Raw genomic sequence first — 15810 nt, 5'->3', positions numbered from 1 at the left:
CGGCTAGACTGGAAATACAAACGTGAAATTTATTAAATTATTATATACTTATATATTTCAAACTTTGTATATAAGAAGTCTTTATATACCGTAGCTCCTACCTATGGGTTTCGCCTTTAAAAATGTGTGTATTTCACCGAGGACCACAATTTCCTAATCATTTTCAGCGGTACCAAAACTGTCTTACAACGTCGCTTTAGTGCTATTTTATAATAATTTCAATTTACTTTAAAAAGTCATAGTTAGGGTGTGGGCCAACGTGAAATCACCTTGATCAGTGTTATATCACATATGGATAAACTAATAATTCTAAAAAAATAAATGAAAACTGTTTTATTTAGTTGGTGTTTGTTTTATTTGTTGTACTTCATGATGAATGCACTGAATTTCATTTGTCAAGATTTCTATATTGGTAATAATAAACCAAGTTTGAGCTTTGTTACCTACACAGAAATTTTGACACTTGGTGAATGTCAAAGCATTTTTGTTTATTATTGTTTTGGTGCAGTCACTTGGTTGCAAGATTGAAGAGGGAGATTTATGAAAATTTTATACAATAGTCTAGACACTTTGGACTATATTGTGACAAAAATGAATCTTCTGACATAACAAGAAAATGGTATGCAAACATGTATGCAGCCCGTCGTATTTCTGGTTGCATAGTAAAATGATTTCCAAACAAGTTTAAATTAAGTTTCCTTTGTAAATCAAACTACTATAAAACTACTTTATTTTGAATTAGGTATTATTACAACTATAAGAACTTAACCTACGCCCTTTTCGATATTCACAGTCAAAAACAAAATGTTTTACGCAAAAGAGTTCTCACCGTCAGCGCCTGCGCCCTCTGCATCCTCCAGGGAGGAGAAGTTCAAAAAGTGGGCGGGGCGATGCACCTCGTGGTAGAACTCCTTGGGATTGGCCAGTTGCAGTTCGTATTTCATGCCCGGATCGTGTCTCACACCTGAAATTATTAGAAATCAGGCAACGTTGCAATTATTGGTTGTTAATCAACTTACCCATGAAATTATAATTCCACGGTCCTTGCGCCGGAACCATAAAGAACCCTGTAAACCGGTCAGAGAGAAGCATTTGCACTTTCTCGTAGTGGCTGGGCAGGTACCCTTTAGGATTGTTGCCCTTATCCGTGTTTTGTCTGCCCCATTCGAAACCAGAGGGCGTTAATTTGTACGCTGTCAAGGAACACGAACCGGGGGTAAACGAGCAGGTTATGATGATGGTTTTCTCGCCGTCCCAGGCTGGATTGTCCGTCATCAGTTTGGCGTGCGTGGTGATGTCCTGGGGGGACAATTGGGGCAACTCGTTCGGTTGCGTGTGAATCCAGCCTAAAGGCTCCATGTCCTTGAGGAAAGGATGGTTGGGGGGCGTGTTCGGCAGGTGTACGGTTTGATGGGTGCCCCATTGTGGCGGTAGCACCAGGCAACGGAGTTCTTTCACCTGGGGGTTGTCTGACGGACTTACCCCGTAAAGAAATGCACAAATCTGAAAGGAAAAAACTCACGAACAACAGAAACAAACACAATCTTAGCAATATGCAACTTTAACTTTAGTTTTAATACCTTTTTGGTATAAATTCAGAGAGTAATTAATTAATTCAATATTCAAAATGGATGCCATTTGTTTGACAGTTGACAGATTTAACAACAATGACAACTAGTAATTAGCGGCCTTCTGTCGGATCTAAACTCCATATGATCCAAAGGTCACGTGGCCACCCTATAATTTTGTAATCATGGTGTCATGTGATTTTTAGATCTGAAATCATGGCCTCCTATTTGAAATGGAGATTTATACTATTACTATTAGATGTCGACATTAATGTGAAATGCTCCTTTTAATATTTAATTCAATAATACATTTTAGTGATATAGGGTGGTTTTATTTGTCGAGGATATTAAGAGCAAAAACTCACCTGAGCGCGTAAATCTGAAATGGTGACAAACTTCTTCAGTACATTCTTCGGTAAAATGTACGTGTACCCGGTCTCCTTAATATCATCAGAACTGACGTAGATATGATTCGTTCTGCCAAACAAAATCCCCGATTAACCCACCAAAACTGAGAAAACTGGGCCTTTAAATTACCTTAAATGCAAGTTGGTGGCGCTAATCGCCCTAACCCTCCATTCAGTCTTGGAACTGAACGTTTGCGTCTCGTAATTGCTTGTAGTGCTGGTGATAATTTCGTCACCGTGCTTGTTCACCGTTCTCGTTGTGGTGGCCGTCAATTGCGACTGTTCTTTCGTTTGTTTCTCGATTTCCGCTATTTGCTGTCTTTGGGCCGAGGGGGCGCTGATCTCCATACCGAGAATGATGTCACGGATTTCTGATTGGGTCAGTGAAGCCACGTTCACACTAGAAAAATTACACACAATCTTTTAATTTAGTTCTGAAAATGTGCACATAACAAGGGACAGATCGGAATCCCCAAGTGTCAGAGTGCCCTTAACGCATGTGACGTCACTTTTAACTACTATCAAATGACGTCACATCCGTTTTGGCATACTGACACAATTTTATCGATTATCTTTGTCTTAGAGCATTGATGATCATGACAAAGACAAAAAAGCGCGACAATGTGACGTAATTTCCTACTACTTTCTTTATTTACACTTTTTTGTCCGCAAATAACGGAATTAGTTTGAAAAAAGCAGTTTGGTCAGACTTTTTGCTTTGTAAAACTGCTCTTGGCAACGTTGTAAATCATCTATAGTGAGCAGTCACTCCGTTTTGTAGCTTTTTGAAACAGATTCAATTTAAAACCTCCACTTACTTGTTTTTCTTTCCGTAATCGGCTAAAATCAGGTCTTTAAGTTGCACTTCCACTTTAATCCACTCATCATCCGACAGAGTAGGCCAAATATGGTGCGGTTCGGTTATTGTAGTCTTGTCGGGCTTTAGAATCACTTTGGTCCTCTCAGTGTTGACGTGCAGTGCTCTCAAGATCAAAATTAACCTCGAAAACGCCTTAAAACCAACCAATTAACGCGACAATTTTTGTTTAACGGTAAACTTACAGTATAGGAAGAAATGGTTTTCAGCCAATCATCGTACAGATTAAAAAGCACCATTTGGGGTTCTGTGGCTTTCAAAATCAAATCGCCAAACTTTTCTACTTTAAGACAGGCCTGGAAAGGTAGCTGCAGCTCTGAACCTTTAATCACAATGTTGGGGAAGTCCAGCAAGTGCACTTCCAGGGGATCCAGCATGCCCTTTCTGGTGACGATGATTTGTTTCGGTTGCTCTTCGACTGGTAAAGACCGAATTAGGGCCGCCACTTCTTCAGCCGTTTTCCATTTAGCCAGCTAAAATAATTATTTAACCAACGAATGTATTAATCGCTCTTTAACATGTTTAAAAGTTTAAAAAAACGTGCGGCCAACATAAGAAAGAGAAATCCGAGAAAGAGAGGGAGTTAGTACAGGCAAAACAAAGTTTTCATCAAGTAGCCTTGGCTCGCAAAAATTATAATAAGTATTAGTAATATTTAACAGTTCCTTACGGCTACCACGTGACAGATTGCTGCGTTTTCAAGCTCCGTAATTTAGCAAAATTATAATTTCACCAACTGTCAAATTACGTCATTGTGACGTGAAAACGAATGCGGCTCCAGTAAGGACAGTAAAATCCTAGCCTACTTGATATTTTTCGCTGTTTTGCCTGTAACACCGCAAACGGAAATCCCAGGCAACCTTGACAATGACAGTGACAGGTAGTTTTGTCGATCACGGTAAATGTCAACTAAAGAATGTGAGTCTATTTCTCTCTGTTTCGTACAAATAAAGCAGGAGAGAACTATACTATTGTTGCTTATGAAAAAATCGTGCATTAAAGAACGATTTAGCATCGTCCATTAAAAAAGGCTGTTAATACACGGTGGACGGAAAAAACACATTAATAAACAGTTTACTTAAAATAAGTATAAATCACCTGTCCTAGACGTTTCTGTCCAGCCCACACTGATGTGTGGATAATCTTTAAAAACAGCTGTCCGGTACGGGGATTGAAAATGAAAATGGCGCCGTTAATCGGCTTGGTGGTCAAGTTGCCTTCGAAAGTTTTATGTATGGTCACCCTGTAGACGTTAGTGTCGTCCACAAACCAGATGATTTGATTGGAGAACAATTCCCCGTAATTCTGACTGGATAAGTAGGGTTCAGTGGGTTCGCTAGAATATAACTGTAAAGCTTTACGGATACGCTCTCTAAGTACATAGAGGGCAGGGTTGGCTTTCATAATTTTAGCCATGGCCTGTTGGATTAAGGGCTTGCAGCCCGGGAACCAGTTACCATAAGCGCTGAAACGTAAAAATTACTTCCACACCGAGGCAACAAACATAAAAAAAAACCAAACCTGTGAAGGTTATAGGCCAAATCAATGGCTATTAACACTCCAGTAGGAGACGGGTAAATTGACATGTTATCGGTGGTGTAGTCCAAGAACTTGGCTCTGGCGTATCTTTCGATATCGTGCGAATCGTAATCACCCCATCTGAGCTGCACGTCAATCCAGTATTTTTGCGTCGTCGTGTTATCCATGGTGTCTCTGTAAATTCAGAAAAAAAAACTGTTTTCCACTGTTCAATTATAAGAGAACAAACTCACTTAGTGTCCGCCAGTAATGACGGTCTGGACACGTTCCACTTGTAGGCCGAAAAGAGGAGAATGTCCGCGCAGGACGAGTTCATTTTGTATGATTTCCTCGGATGGATTGTTTCTTTTTGAACTGTTTCGATTTCCAACGCGTCTAATTCTTGATCGAATACCTAATATACAAAAGTAGTTTCAGAAAGTGATCGAAACTAGTAACAAAATGATTATTTCAACGTTTCATTGTCGCGTATTAAAGAAATTTGATGCACATAGTAGGATACATCAAATACGCAAGTACGCTTTTTTTTTCCAGAAGAAAAATTTCACAAAACCTACAAAAATTAAGTTAAGTGCACTCAATTCTCTGGATCAAATTATGATTCTTACAAAAAAGGTTTGAAAAATGAGAATCCATAGAAGCCAGGGAAATTTCAAAATAATACATAGAAAACCTGTGATAAGTGAGAAACGATAATAAATCACTGAATTAGACAAAGACGGCAATAAACTCCCTAAGTCACATGTGTCAGTCTGTCAAAAGGAATGCAGTTGGTCACATGACCAACCTATTTTTAATAGTTTCTCTCTTATGACTGGTTTCTTAGCTGCGTCAGTGTTGTTCGTAAAAATTTGATTTTTATGAATCAAATCACATAAAACATCAGTTATTGCGTTAAATAAGTTAAAAAACGGAAAATAGACAACATCGCACCTTATTTCCAACATAATTTAAAACGCATAATTAAAATTCGCATAATTAGACAATGTTACTGTCCAGCAAGGTAAATTAAATGTTTGTTTTTCTCTCAAATCATAATACACAAAGCTGTGCACCGTTTTTGAACCAGTTGGATTTAAAGGTAAATATGGACCACCCTGAAGGTTTTTCCAATTTTTTCAGGTACTGCTGAACTAATAAAATTTTATTCTAGTGTTTTGCTGACAAAACCATGCATGAATGTGGGATAAATGATTAAGAAGAACTTTTCACTACTTTGGGGCATTGAAAATCCTGCTCCATTGATTTAAACAACAAAGCAAAATCAACAATATTAAGTCAGTTTAATCCAAACTTCCGAATTAGAAAAGAAATATTTGATAAACTCACCTGACATAAATCCATCACTATCGATTCGTGTACTTTCTGCCACAAATGGGCCCTGAATATCTGAATCAAAGAAATCTTAAGGGTGGGGATTTTGCCGTGCATAAAAATCCCCGTTAAATCCAATTGGACCTGGAAACCCACGTAAACGTTCGCCCTATTAATGGTGGGCGACCACCACAACGTGAATCGACGATTCGGGATCTGATTCAAACCGGATCTTTGGGCGTTAGTCAGTTTTTTGTACTTCATTGATTCCTCAAAACCTGAAGCTTTCTCCCTATAATTGTATGTTTATAATGTATAATTTTTTTTTGTAAAAATGGGACAAAACTCACCAAAAGAGACCCTCCCACGTGGGGAAGTAAGTTCCCTTGAAAAGGGTGTGTTCCAGAATACCTTCAACCCCACCAAGCGCCTGGATCATGTCAGTTCTGTAGTTGTTCAAGTTCCACAATTTACCATCGTGGCGCTGATGCGTCCACCAGAACGGGTTCTGTTTCAGCACCTGGTACTGTTTAAACTCCGTCCTGTGGCAATAAATGTTATTACCAACTGCAAATCAAAATAAAGTAATAACCAACCGAATCCTCCAGCCTTTATCGTAAGCCAAAGTATGCCGGTCTTTCTGGAACAACGTATTGATCCTTGGTATGCCACGGTCCCAGGAATCTTCCAAGTCCTCCAACGTTAATCGTCGGTTTTGTGCGTTGGCTTCCTGCCTCTTCAGGGCGTATTCCGCCCACACTCTTTGTGAATCAATAAACTCGGATTCCCACGGTTGAATGTAACGATACAAGTTGGGAATCAGCTGGTCCTCGTCGTGACTCATACCGGAACGGAAATGGGTGATTCCCACGTCAGTTTGTTTGGACCACCTTTGGAGATGCGCTTGTAATGAAAACAGTCAGTAAAATCAAAGCTGGAGTACCTCAAATCGGATTGTGGGATTAATACGTGACCCATGGACAACATTCCCAAACCTCCCAGTTCTTTTGGTGTGTAGAACACGACCGGAGGGAAACGACTAGGCATTTTGGAGTTCAAACCGATCTTGATACGGGTTTGGATTTTGTTCTCGCATTTTACGAGGAGATCGAGTAGTTCCTGGGTGTTTACCACCGCCTCTCTGAAAAAGTGTCACATAATTCAGTATGGTTTACGTTATGACAAAAATAACAGCTCTATGGTCAAATAATCTAAAATATACAAAAAAAAAACACGTTTTAAACGGTACAGAGAGCAAAGAAAGCCCAGAATTGATCCAACAGAAAGCAAAAACCAGTCTGAAACAAACTAGACCAACATATACCTTACTAGCGTTCAAAATGTTTTACAAAAATAGTCTAAAACTCTGAAAATGATCTGAAATCATGGATTTGATAAAATATAGTTTCACGTTTTAGTGGTCCTAAGTTTCTTTTGGTGGTACTAAAGGTTTCTGGCGATTAAAAACAATTCGGGGAAAATAAGACACTTGTAGAGACCTGAGGCACTAATTAGAAGGTTCTCAATAGCATTTAGAGGTCTATGGAACTTTCAAAATGGTCCTAGAGGCTTATGGCAATGTAAAACAGTTCTGGGAAGGTTTAAGACACTTGTAGAAGCCTCTGGAACTTTTTAGAAGGTTCTCAATAGATTTTAGAGGTCTATGGAATTCTTAAAGTGGCCCTAGACGTCCTAGAGGCTTCTGGCAATGTAAAACAGTTCTGGGAAGGTATAACACACTTGTAGAAGCCTCTGGAACTTTTTAATACCATTTGGAGGTCTATAGAACTTTCAAAATAGTCCTGGAGACTTCTAACAATTTAAAAAAGTCTTGGGAGGGTTTAAGACACTTGTAGAGGCCCTTGGCACATTTTAGAAGGTTCTCAATAGCATTTAGAGGTCTATGGAACTTTCAAAATGGTCCTAGAGGCTTATGGCAATGTAAAACAGTTCTGGGAAGGTTTAAGACACTTGTAGAAGCCTCTGGAACTTTTTAATACCATTTGGAGGTCTCTGGAACTTTTTAGAAGGTTCTCAATAGATTTTAGAGGTCTATGGAATTCTTAAAGTAGCCCTAGACGTCCTAGAGGCTTCTGGCAATGTAAAACAGTTCTGGGAAGGTATAACACACTTGTAGAAGCCTCTGGAACTTTTTAATACCATTTGGAGGTCTATAGAACTTTCAAAATAGTCCTGGAGACTTCTAACAATTTAAAAAAGTCTTGGGAGGGTTTAAGACACTTGTAGAGGCCCTTGGCACATTTTAGAAGGTTCTCAATAGCATTTAGAGGTCTATGGAACTTTCAAAATGGTCCTAGAGGCTTATGGCAATGTAAAACAGTTCTAGGAAGGTTTAAGACACTTGTAGAAGCCTCTGGAACTTTTTTATACCATTTGGAGGTCTCTGGAACTTTTTAGAAGGTTCTCAATAGATTTTAGAGGTCTATGGAATTCTTAAAGTGGCCCTAGACGTCCTAGAGGCTTCTGGCAATGTAAAACAGTTCTGGGAAGGTATAAGACACTTGTAGAAGCCTCTGGAACTTTTTAATACCATTTGGAGGTCTATGGAACTTTCAAAACAGTCCTGGAGACTTCTAACAATTTAAAAAAGTCTTGGGAGGGTTTAAGACACTTGTAGAGGCCCTTGGCACATTTTAGAAGGTTCTCAATAGCATTTAGAGGTCTATGGAACTTTCAAAATTGTCCTAGAAGCTTCTGGCAATTTAAAAAAGTTCTGTAAAGAGCAGCTTCTGCCTTAAGTTCGATATATGCACCTCAGCAGATTGCTCAAAAAAAGCAGCTTTTAGCTGGCTGCTTTTTCTTGACCATTCACAAACTACAAACATTCATTATTACCCAACTACCACCTTATAAATTTAATGGTTTTCATTTATTACAGAAAAAACAACTTACCTAAAATAGGTCATCAGTCCAATAAGAGCGGTATTCCACTTATTCACAATTTTCGTGAAAGTGGTAGAACCAGAGGCCATCAAAATCTGCCTCACCCTGTTATGAAACCGGCTCATCGACTCGTCATCGACCCTCAAAAAGCACTGAGCGGTCCGTTCTTTGCTGCCCTCGTGCTGTAAATTCCACACACCGTCGCGATGCGTGAATTCATCGTGTTGCGTACGACACTTGGGCAAAATGCGGCACTCAAATCCGCACATGTTGAACAGAAGATTTGGATTATCTTTGGAATAGACACTGACGAAGCTGTTCTCCCATTGTATGGTGGTAACTGAACGGGGCAGTCGGTTCTTGATGTCCCAAAATACTGCCCGTCCCCTATTTAAAATTAAGTTAGAAATAGTTGAGGAATTCAGAGCAAACTTACAAGTTCACGTCGTGTTTCATTAAGCGCATTCTAGCGTCCCTGGGCCAACACTTTTTGTTGTTGTACCCCACAATATTTTCGTTGTTCGGATCGGGGTGTTCGGTCAAATAACGCTGAATCAGGTCTTTGGCTTCTTCAGCCGTGAACCGGAAAAACATGTGAATTCTGTCCACGTAGCGACAGTATAGACGAATCGGGTGGCAGGTTTCAGTTTGAACGTCTTGGAAGGTCAAAAAGTCGTTGGGCATTTGAGGTGGACCGGCCATTTCGCTGGCTCGTTGCAAGCCCAAAATCAACAAATCCAAAACCAGCCCGTAGTATTGGGTCACGAAAGAGGCGAACTGCAAACCTAGAAAAACTCTCCAATTTGACAACAACGCCGTATGAACGTAAGCGTAGTCTAACCTCGTATAATTCCGTAACTGTTAGTGTGATTCATGTCCTTATAGTTAATCACCACGTTGTTTTTAGCCGTCATGTAATCAGCAATGTTGTGATCGACAATCAGACGCAACAACCTATTCAGTAAAGTCAAATCGATTTTTTCGTACAGTTTTTCAAATTTAGATTCCAGTAAAACGTTGCATTCGCCCTCGTTTACCTCCCACACGCCTTGCAAGTTGTTGATTCCTTTTTAATTTAAAAAAAATCCATATTAGAGTTTAGTGTGACACAAATGTATAAGACAAACCTTGACACCATTTATAAACCAGTAATGGTGGGGGTTCAGTGTCGGCCGGTTTGATCCACGGTGGAAACAGCCTGCGCTTGTCTGCCTCGTACCAAAGATACTGGTCTAGGTAAGCGTCCGTGATTTTTTCCAGCGGTTCCACGTCGTAAACTGGGATTAAATGGCTGTACAAGTCCATAAATTCGATTCCCACCTGAAGTTAGTACAACGTAAACTGTATAATAAAGATTACCTCTCCAGTTTCACATTCGCCTCATTTGAAAAAAATTAAATAATAAATTGAGGCCTTAAACTTAGTTTGATTCTTCTTATTGTTTGTTGAGAATGGACACTTATCAATAGCGATGTTGCCATTTGTTTCAACCTTTCTAGCTTTCAGAGTGATTAAACTACGTCGTATAGGTTTATCCTTAGCAACAGTTTTATTTTAGATTAGTTTTGTAATCACGTCAGGTAAGTCAATATTCTTGCAATGTTTGAACAAACACACAATTTTGAAAATCCAATTGTGTCCATTAAGACCCAAATTCGCTTCAAACAAACTACTAAACCAGTGGGATTTACCGTAAGCTTTAACAGTCAAGGCAGCCTTAGACTTTAATAACATCAAATTAAGAATATTGTTGCGAAGCGAACTTTTGATTATTAATTAGGATTTCTTTAGTTATTTGTTGTTACCCCTGTATGTTACGTTGCTTTGTTTACGTTCTACATTCTTTTGTCTGTGTTCTAGAAAATCCTGGCTCAGTTGCTTATGTAGAGAGAGATTTATGTTACAGCTTAATGAGTGTGAGAGAGATAGTCAATTTCATGAATATTTGGGAACTTTCTAGAAACCATGGAAGCCTATATAAGCAGCTGAACCAGGCCTGGTTAGTTAGTTGTTGAGTTGATGGTTGTAGTGAAGTCGAAGTTGTCAGATAACGAGGTTAAGTGTCAGTGTCAGTTTATTGTTTGTAAACAATATACAGTGTTGTACAAGAAGTGTGTCATTAAGGAGTACGACGGTACAATATTTTAGGAAAAATATTTGTTTGAAAAGTCTTTCAGTACAATCTATCATAAATACTGAGAAATATGGCAAGCAAAATAGAAATAATGTCTAACCTATCCTAAAAAAAGGATCATATTTTGATTTTTGTTAGTAATTTCCAGTCCTACATCATAGTAAGGGAGTAATTGAAAATTTCACAGAAAAATCTGTTAAAGACACTAAACACTGTTGCCAACTTGGTCGTACTGTGTTGTGCCTCCATTTTAAACTGTTACTTATAACTTTCAGTTAGTTTACCAAACTTAATTCAGAAATTATCGCAGAAAAATTGGCAACGTTCTAATATAACCACTGGAACAGTTAATAGAAACAATATTCAAAACTTACCTCTTTAAAAGCTCTTTGAGTCAACAAGTGACGTTTAATCCTTGACAAAGCTTCGTGAGGGTTATCGTACGCCTGCTCGATCAAACCCAGTTCCTCTCTTTGGCTTTGGTTCAACCGAGATTTGACGCTGTAAGCTTCCTTGAGCCGCTCTAGAGCTAAAATTAGCAGCTTTGTGTCGTGTTTGTACGATAACGGCGGGAAAGGTATTGGAGCAAACCGTCTGGACTCTAACCAATGCACTGTGGTAGTGTAAATGGCCACCGCTTCTTCCGGAGAAATGTACGGACCATCCTATAGATAAAACCACCCTGTATTTCCATTCTTTTTATGTTGGAATACAGACCTTAAGATAGTTGTGCTGTCTCTCTTGCTCTGCTTTCAAGTATAACCGAGTGAGTCGACCTAAATTCTTCTTGCAAACAGTCTTATCAACTGTGGCGCCTCTTCTTATTCTCTCTCTGTTGTAGTGCGCCGTATTGGTCCACCAATCGGCCTTCATTTTCACGTACCGTAAAATCATATTCTCGATAGGGATTGGCAGACCTGGTACCTGTTTAAAACCACACTTTACACCAGAAAACTCAACTGATAAAAAAACGCACCTTCCAGGGAATATTAGCCTTCCAACACCTCCAAGCTTCAGATAAATGCTGCAAGATGGTGCGGGCCTTATTTTGCTTGATGCCTTCGGGCATCATGTCCACAATGTCGTGCATGACAGAGGCGCGCAACTCCAAGTCAAAGTGCGACTCGACACGTTGTTTGGTGACGGTCTTAGCCACTCCTTTCGAGTGACGACCTTCGAACTGACGGGATAAAAGATTGCCCAGCCAACGTTCCAGTAAGGGCGTGATACCACGCATGAAAAACAGCCATACGCGCCATCCTGGTGCCCAAATACCACATCCTGGACCTTTACCGACCGGACCCTACAATACTTTTGAAATAAGCTATTTGTGTCTGTCTACAGGGTACAGGAAAGTTTAAGACAGTTGTGTAGAGCTCTGGCACTGTTCAAAAGTTTCTCAATAGCATTTAGAGGTCTATGGAACTTTCAAAATGGTCCTAGAGGATTCTGGGAGTTTAAAACAATTCTGGGAAGGTTTAAGACCTGTATAGGCCTCTAGCACTTTTTAGAAAGTTCTCACTAGCATTTAGAGGTCTATTGAACTTTGAAAATGCTCCTAAAAACGTATGGCAATTTAAAAAAGTTCTGGGAAAGTTTAAGACAGTGACACAACAGTCACAGAACAGAAACTACAAACAAAGTCACTTCTGTCATTTAAAAAGCTTGACTTTATCAAAAACAGTCAAACTTGACCCACTTTTTTTAAGAAACTCCCTACAATTTTCAGTTTAAAAAAAAAACTCACCGTATTAAATCGATAGTAGATCAAATGCTTCAAATCTTTACACATCCGAATCTGTCTCATCAGTTTGTATTTGTACCGGTACATACCGGTCAGCTGTCCCACGTGAGCAAAGATATACTGAAGACCGTCAGACAACTGGAAAGCGTCCACGTTATTCAATCGGTACTGCACGTGCGAGTCAATAATCAGCTTGGTGAGCCGTAAAATTTCTCTGCACAAGTGGAACGCTGCAACAAACACCCAAATAGTGGCTTAAATTTAAAAATACAAAATAATACCGTTTCCGAAACGAGACTTCTTTCGCTCTTTAGTTGTCAGCGTTTTAACGGGTTTCAAGTTGAAATTGTAGTCCAAATGAAGGTAGTTCAAGTTTTTACGGTGAATGAGCAGGTTGAGCATGTTGTAGCCTTGTCTGCACACTTGTAAACCGGCTTCGACCCAATCCAGTGTGGTGGTTTGGAAGAACTTGGTCGATTTAAATGATCTGAATAAATAGCGCTTTTTTTGCGGTTTGGGCGGTCGGTGTTTCAATGCGTTTAACACGTAGTATTTCAGTAGTTTCTGGTAGCTCACTCGTACTTTAACCGGCTGTCCTGGAGGCGAATGCTCCATATACCAAGACTTTACTAGAGGCACGTCAATCGCTCGACGTGTCCTTCCTGAAAGGACAAATGCCATGAAGGTTGGTAGGCTTCAAGGATTTTTTAACTAAACCTGATCGCATGTTAAAAGGCCTGGGGGCCCAAAGCAAAGCTATTCCATTGGCGGTGTTATCCGTGTAGAGAGGCGTTTCCTGTAGGAATGCTTGTAAAGTGTCAGGCAGGACAAACTCCTCCTCGTCGTCTGGAAGTGGTTCTAAACTTTTAACGGCGTGTCGGTGCGAAATTGGATTTATTAACGGATCAAAGTAAAAAGCCGGCAAGTCCGGATCTTCCGTTTTGATATAAACCACGTTAGGAGCGTGATACCTGCAAGACATTACTACTCACACCAAAACAAATCATGTTTTTCACTTATTTGGAAAAAAAGACACAAAAATAACTTGTCAGTGGTTTATCAGCTCCTCCACTTAGAACTCTAAAATGGAGAACATATCGCCCACATATTTATATACCACTTCGCTATTACACTTCACCCAGGACAGTGTGCAAGTGAAATGTAAAACTTAAAGTGGTCTGCTATGTCAAAGAACTGTCACAAAAAAATACGCACTTACCAAGACAAATGCACAAAATGCGGCATATTGTTGTACAAATAAGGAAAAGCAATACGATATTCAGTCCGAATTGGTTGTCTTATAATGATTTTGTTGATATCATTAAACTCATTCCAGTCCTCATCCCTGAAAAAAAAAATTAGTTTGGCATACATGGTTGTTAACCTTGAAGCAACTCACGCTGGATTCATATCCTTAATAAGTGGTTCAAACTTTGGCCCTCCCGGTATGGCCATGTTCAAAGCTTTTGCAGTGAAAAAGCTCTTGGTGTCGAACAGATAAAAGTAGTTATTATCAACCAGGTCAGTTAAAAGCTGATTTGCCAAACGGTACAGTGTCGCCATCATCGGCAACGTTAAATTCCACTTACGGTAAGTAGAACCGTTTACGTATTTAGTACCGACCTATACGAAAAAAATAAACTTTAGATATGTTCTGAGTGTTAAGTTAAGGAGGAAATACCAGGGGCTTATGGTCATAAAACCACTTTGCAATAGCAGAGTCTTCATCCTGGTCCAACTCAATTTGAATGGCCTCCAAAGGTTCCACATCCAAAACATTGTCCGCGTAATCTAAAGGCGGTTCCTCATCATCAAAAGGAGGAAACCGCATCCTTTTAAAATGCCTCCTGTCCCTTTTCTCCCTCCTCATCATAATCCACATAGTTCCCCACTGAGCGATATAAACAGGCTCAATAACCCAAGGGATTTCATTAACAAAAGTGATAGCCCCAGTGATGTGGTACAACACTTTAACGTCCCGGATTTGTTCCCAGGGCATGGGCATATTTTCCAACAGTTTCATTACCGCATGGGGCATGTATTTCAAAGCACCCAAGTACACGCGTTTGTCGTGTCTGTATTTCCTGCTACTCATATCGCCGTGATCCCTGATAATTTTACGGATGTGCTCGGGAGGCATGTCTTCTTTCTGCGCCTCAATAAACCCCAGTTTACGCTTATCCGCGAAACGTTTCGATTGCAATTGGTGCCACTTCTGGGCTTTTTCCTGCAACTTATCCTCCGTCATAATATCAGGTTTAGGGTGGGGGGGCGGCATTTGTTGCTGCATAGCAGCAGCATGAGCTTGGGCGGCCGCCGCCTGAGCTTGAGCATGAGCGGCCGCGAGTTGCTGCTGAGCCATCATTTGGGCCCATGGATTTGGGCCTAGTATGTACGGTGGTATAGACATTGTGTATTATCTGAAAAAGTTTCAGTTTGTTTACTCAGTATATTGAAATAACTAGGTCTCTTAAGAAAACAAGAATTCTAATACATGCAGAAACAGTTTTGGACACCCTGTATAAAGCCAATACACTAACAAACAAAACAGTGAAGGCTATTATTGATATTGCTTAGAGCATCCACTGTGACGTCATTTGACAGTAACTCTTGTTAATTGTTGGGAACTGTCAAATGAGGTGACATTAACAGTGAGTAAATAAACAATTGATTGACTACAGACTACTGCCACCCATACCACAAAAATAATTAATTAGAAAAATAGAATATGCTAATTTTTATCCGGCTCTACCTTTACCACTAAATATAGCATCAAACACGCAACACGCCGGTGCAACCAGATAGGCCATAGAATGATTATATTATGCTTTAACAAACTCACACATGGAAACTACCTAAGCATTATGGAAACATAACCCTTAAAATGCTGGAAAAGTTTTAACTGGTCTATGGTTCAGTTACAGCTACACGAATATACAGGAAGTGCTATTAGCACACTATTTACAGGAAAAACAACCAAGTAGAAACAAACAATGCTGTAGCCTGTAGCTAACGCCAGTACTACGATTGCTTACGGAAACTTACCTGTTGTTGTGTAGGTCTCTACTGAACGCTCATCACGTTGCCCACTATCTCTAGCACATTTTAGCTAAACCACAAATTAGAAAAACACGTGTTTTTCCGGAAAATTCTTATAAAATAGCGGCTTTTTAAACCAACCAAACACACATCACCAAAGCAAACGCAAAGAACTAGCAATTTCTGTCAAATGTCAAATTCTATGTCTTGCATCTGTCTATTGGAATCTTTGCTTCTCTCTTTGTTACACCATGGCAGCAAACAAGGACGAAAATGTCACGCGT

The 15810-nt window shown here is 39.7% G+C and overlaps 1 protein-coding gene across 1 annotated transcript; it reads right to left on the bottom strand.

Moving 5' to 3' along the window:
* Window positions 1-713: 713 nt before the first annotated feature.
* On the bottom strand, window positions 714-15705 carry Prp8 (pre-mRNA processing factor 8). Its single transcript, XM_081988164.1, has 27 exons — window positions 15533-15705; window positions 14169-14907; window positions 13887-14110; window positions 13707-13832; window positions 13205-13458; window positions 12769-13149; window positions 12491-12717; window positions 11720-12046; window positions 11461-11667; window positions 11118-11408; window positions 9737-9929; window positions 9451-9675; window positions 9046-9394; window positions 8619-8996; window positions 6649-6846; window positions 6302-6595; window positions 6056-6247; window positions 5721-5997; window positions 4625-4785; window positions 4374-4565; window positions 3951-4317; window positions 3038-3325; window positions 2794-2987; window positions 2106-2375; window positions 1934-2045; window positions 1020-1503; window positions 714-964 (listed from the first exon to the last, which is right to left on the bottom strand). The coding sequence occupies exons 2-27, from the start codon at window positions 14895-14897 to the stop codon at window positions 810-812; spliced, it is 7095 nt and encodes a 2364-aa protein (XP_081844290.1). The 5' UTR covers window positions 14898-14907; window positions 15533-15705; the 3' UTR covers window positions 714-809.
* Window positions 15706-15810: the final 105 nt, after the last annotated feature.

This window comes from Ips typographus, linkage group LG10 (genome assembly GCF_016097725.1).
Source record: "Ips typographus isolate SLU linkage group LG10, UJ_Ityp_2.0, whole genome shotgun sequence".
Taxonomy (NCBI): domain Eukaryota; kingdom Metazoa; phylum Arthropoda; class Insecta; order Coleoptera; family Curculionidae; genus Ips; species Ips typographus.
The sequence above is the reverse complement of the archived record's forward strand: the minus strand, read 5'-3'. Positions and strand labels throughout refer to the sequence as shown.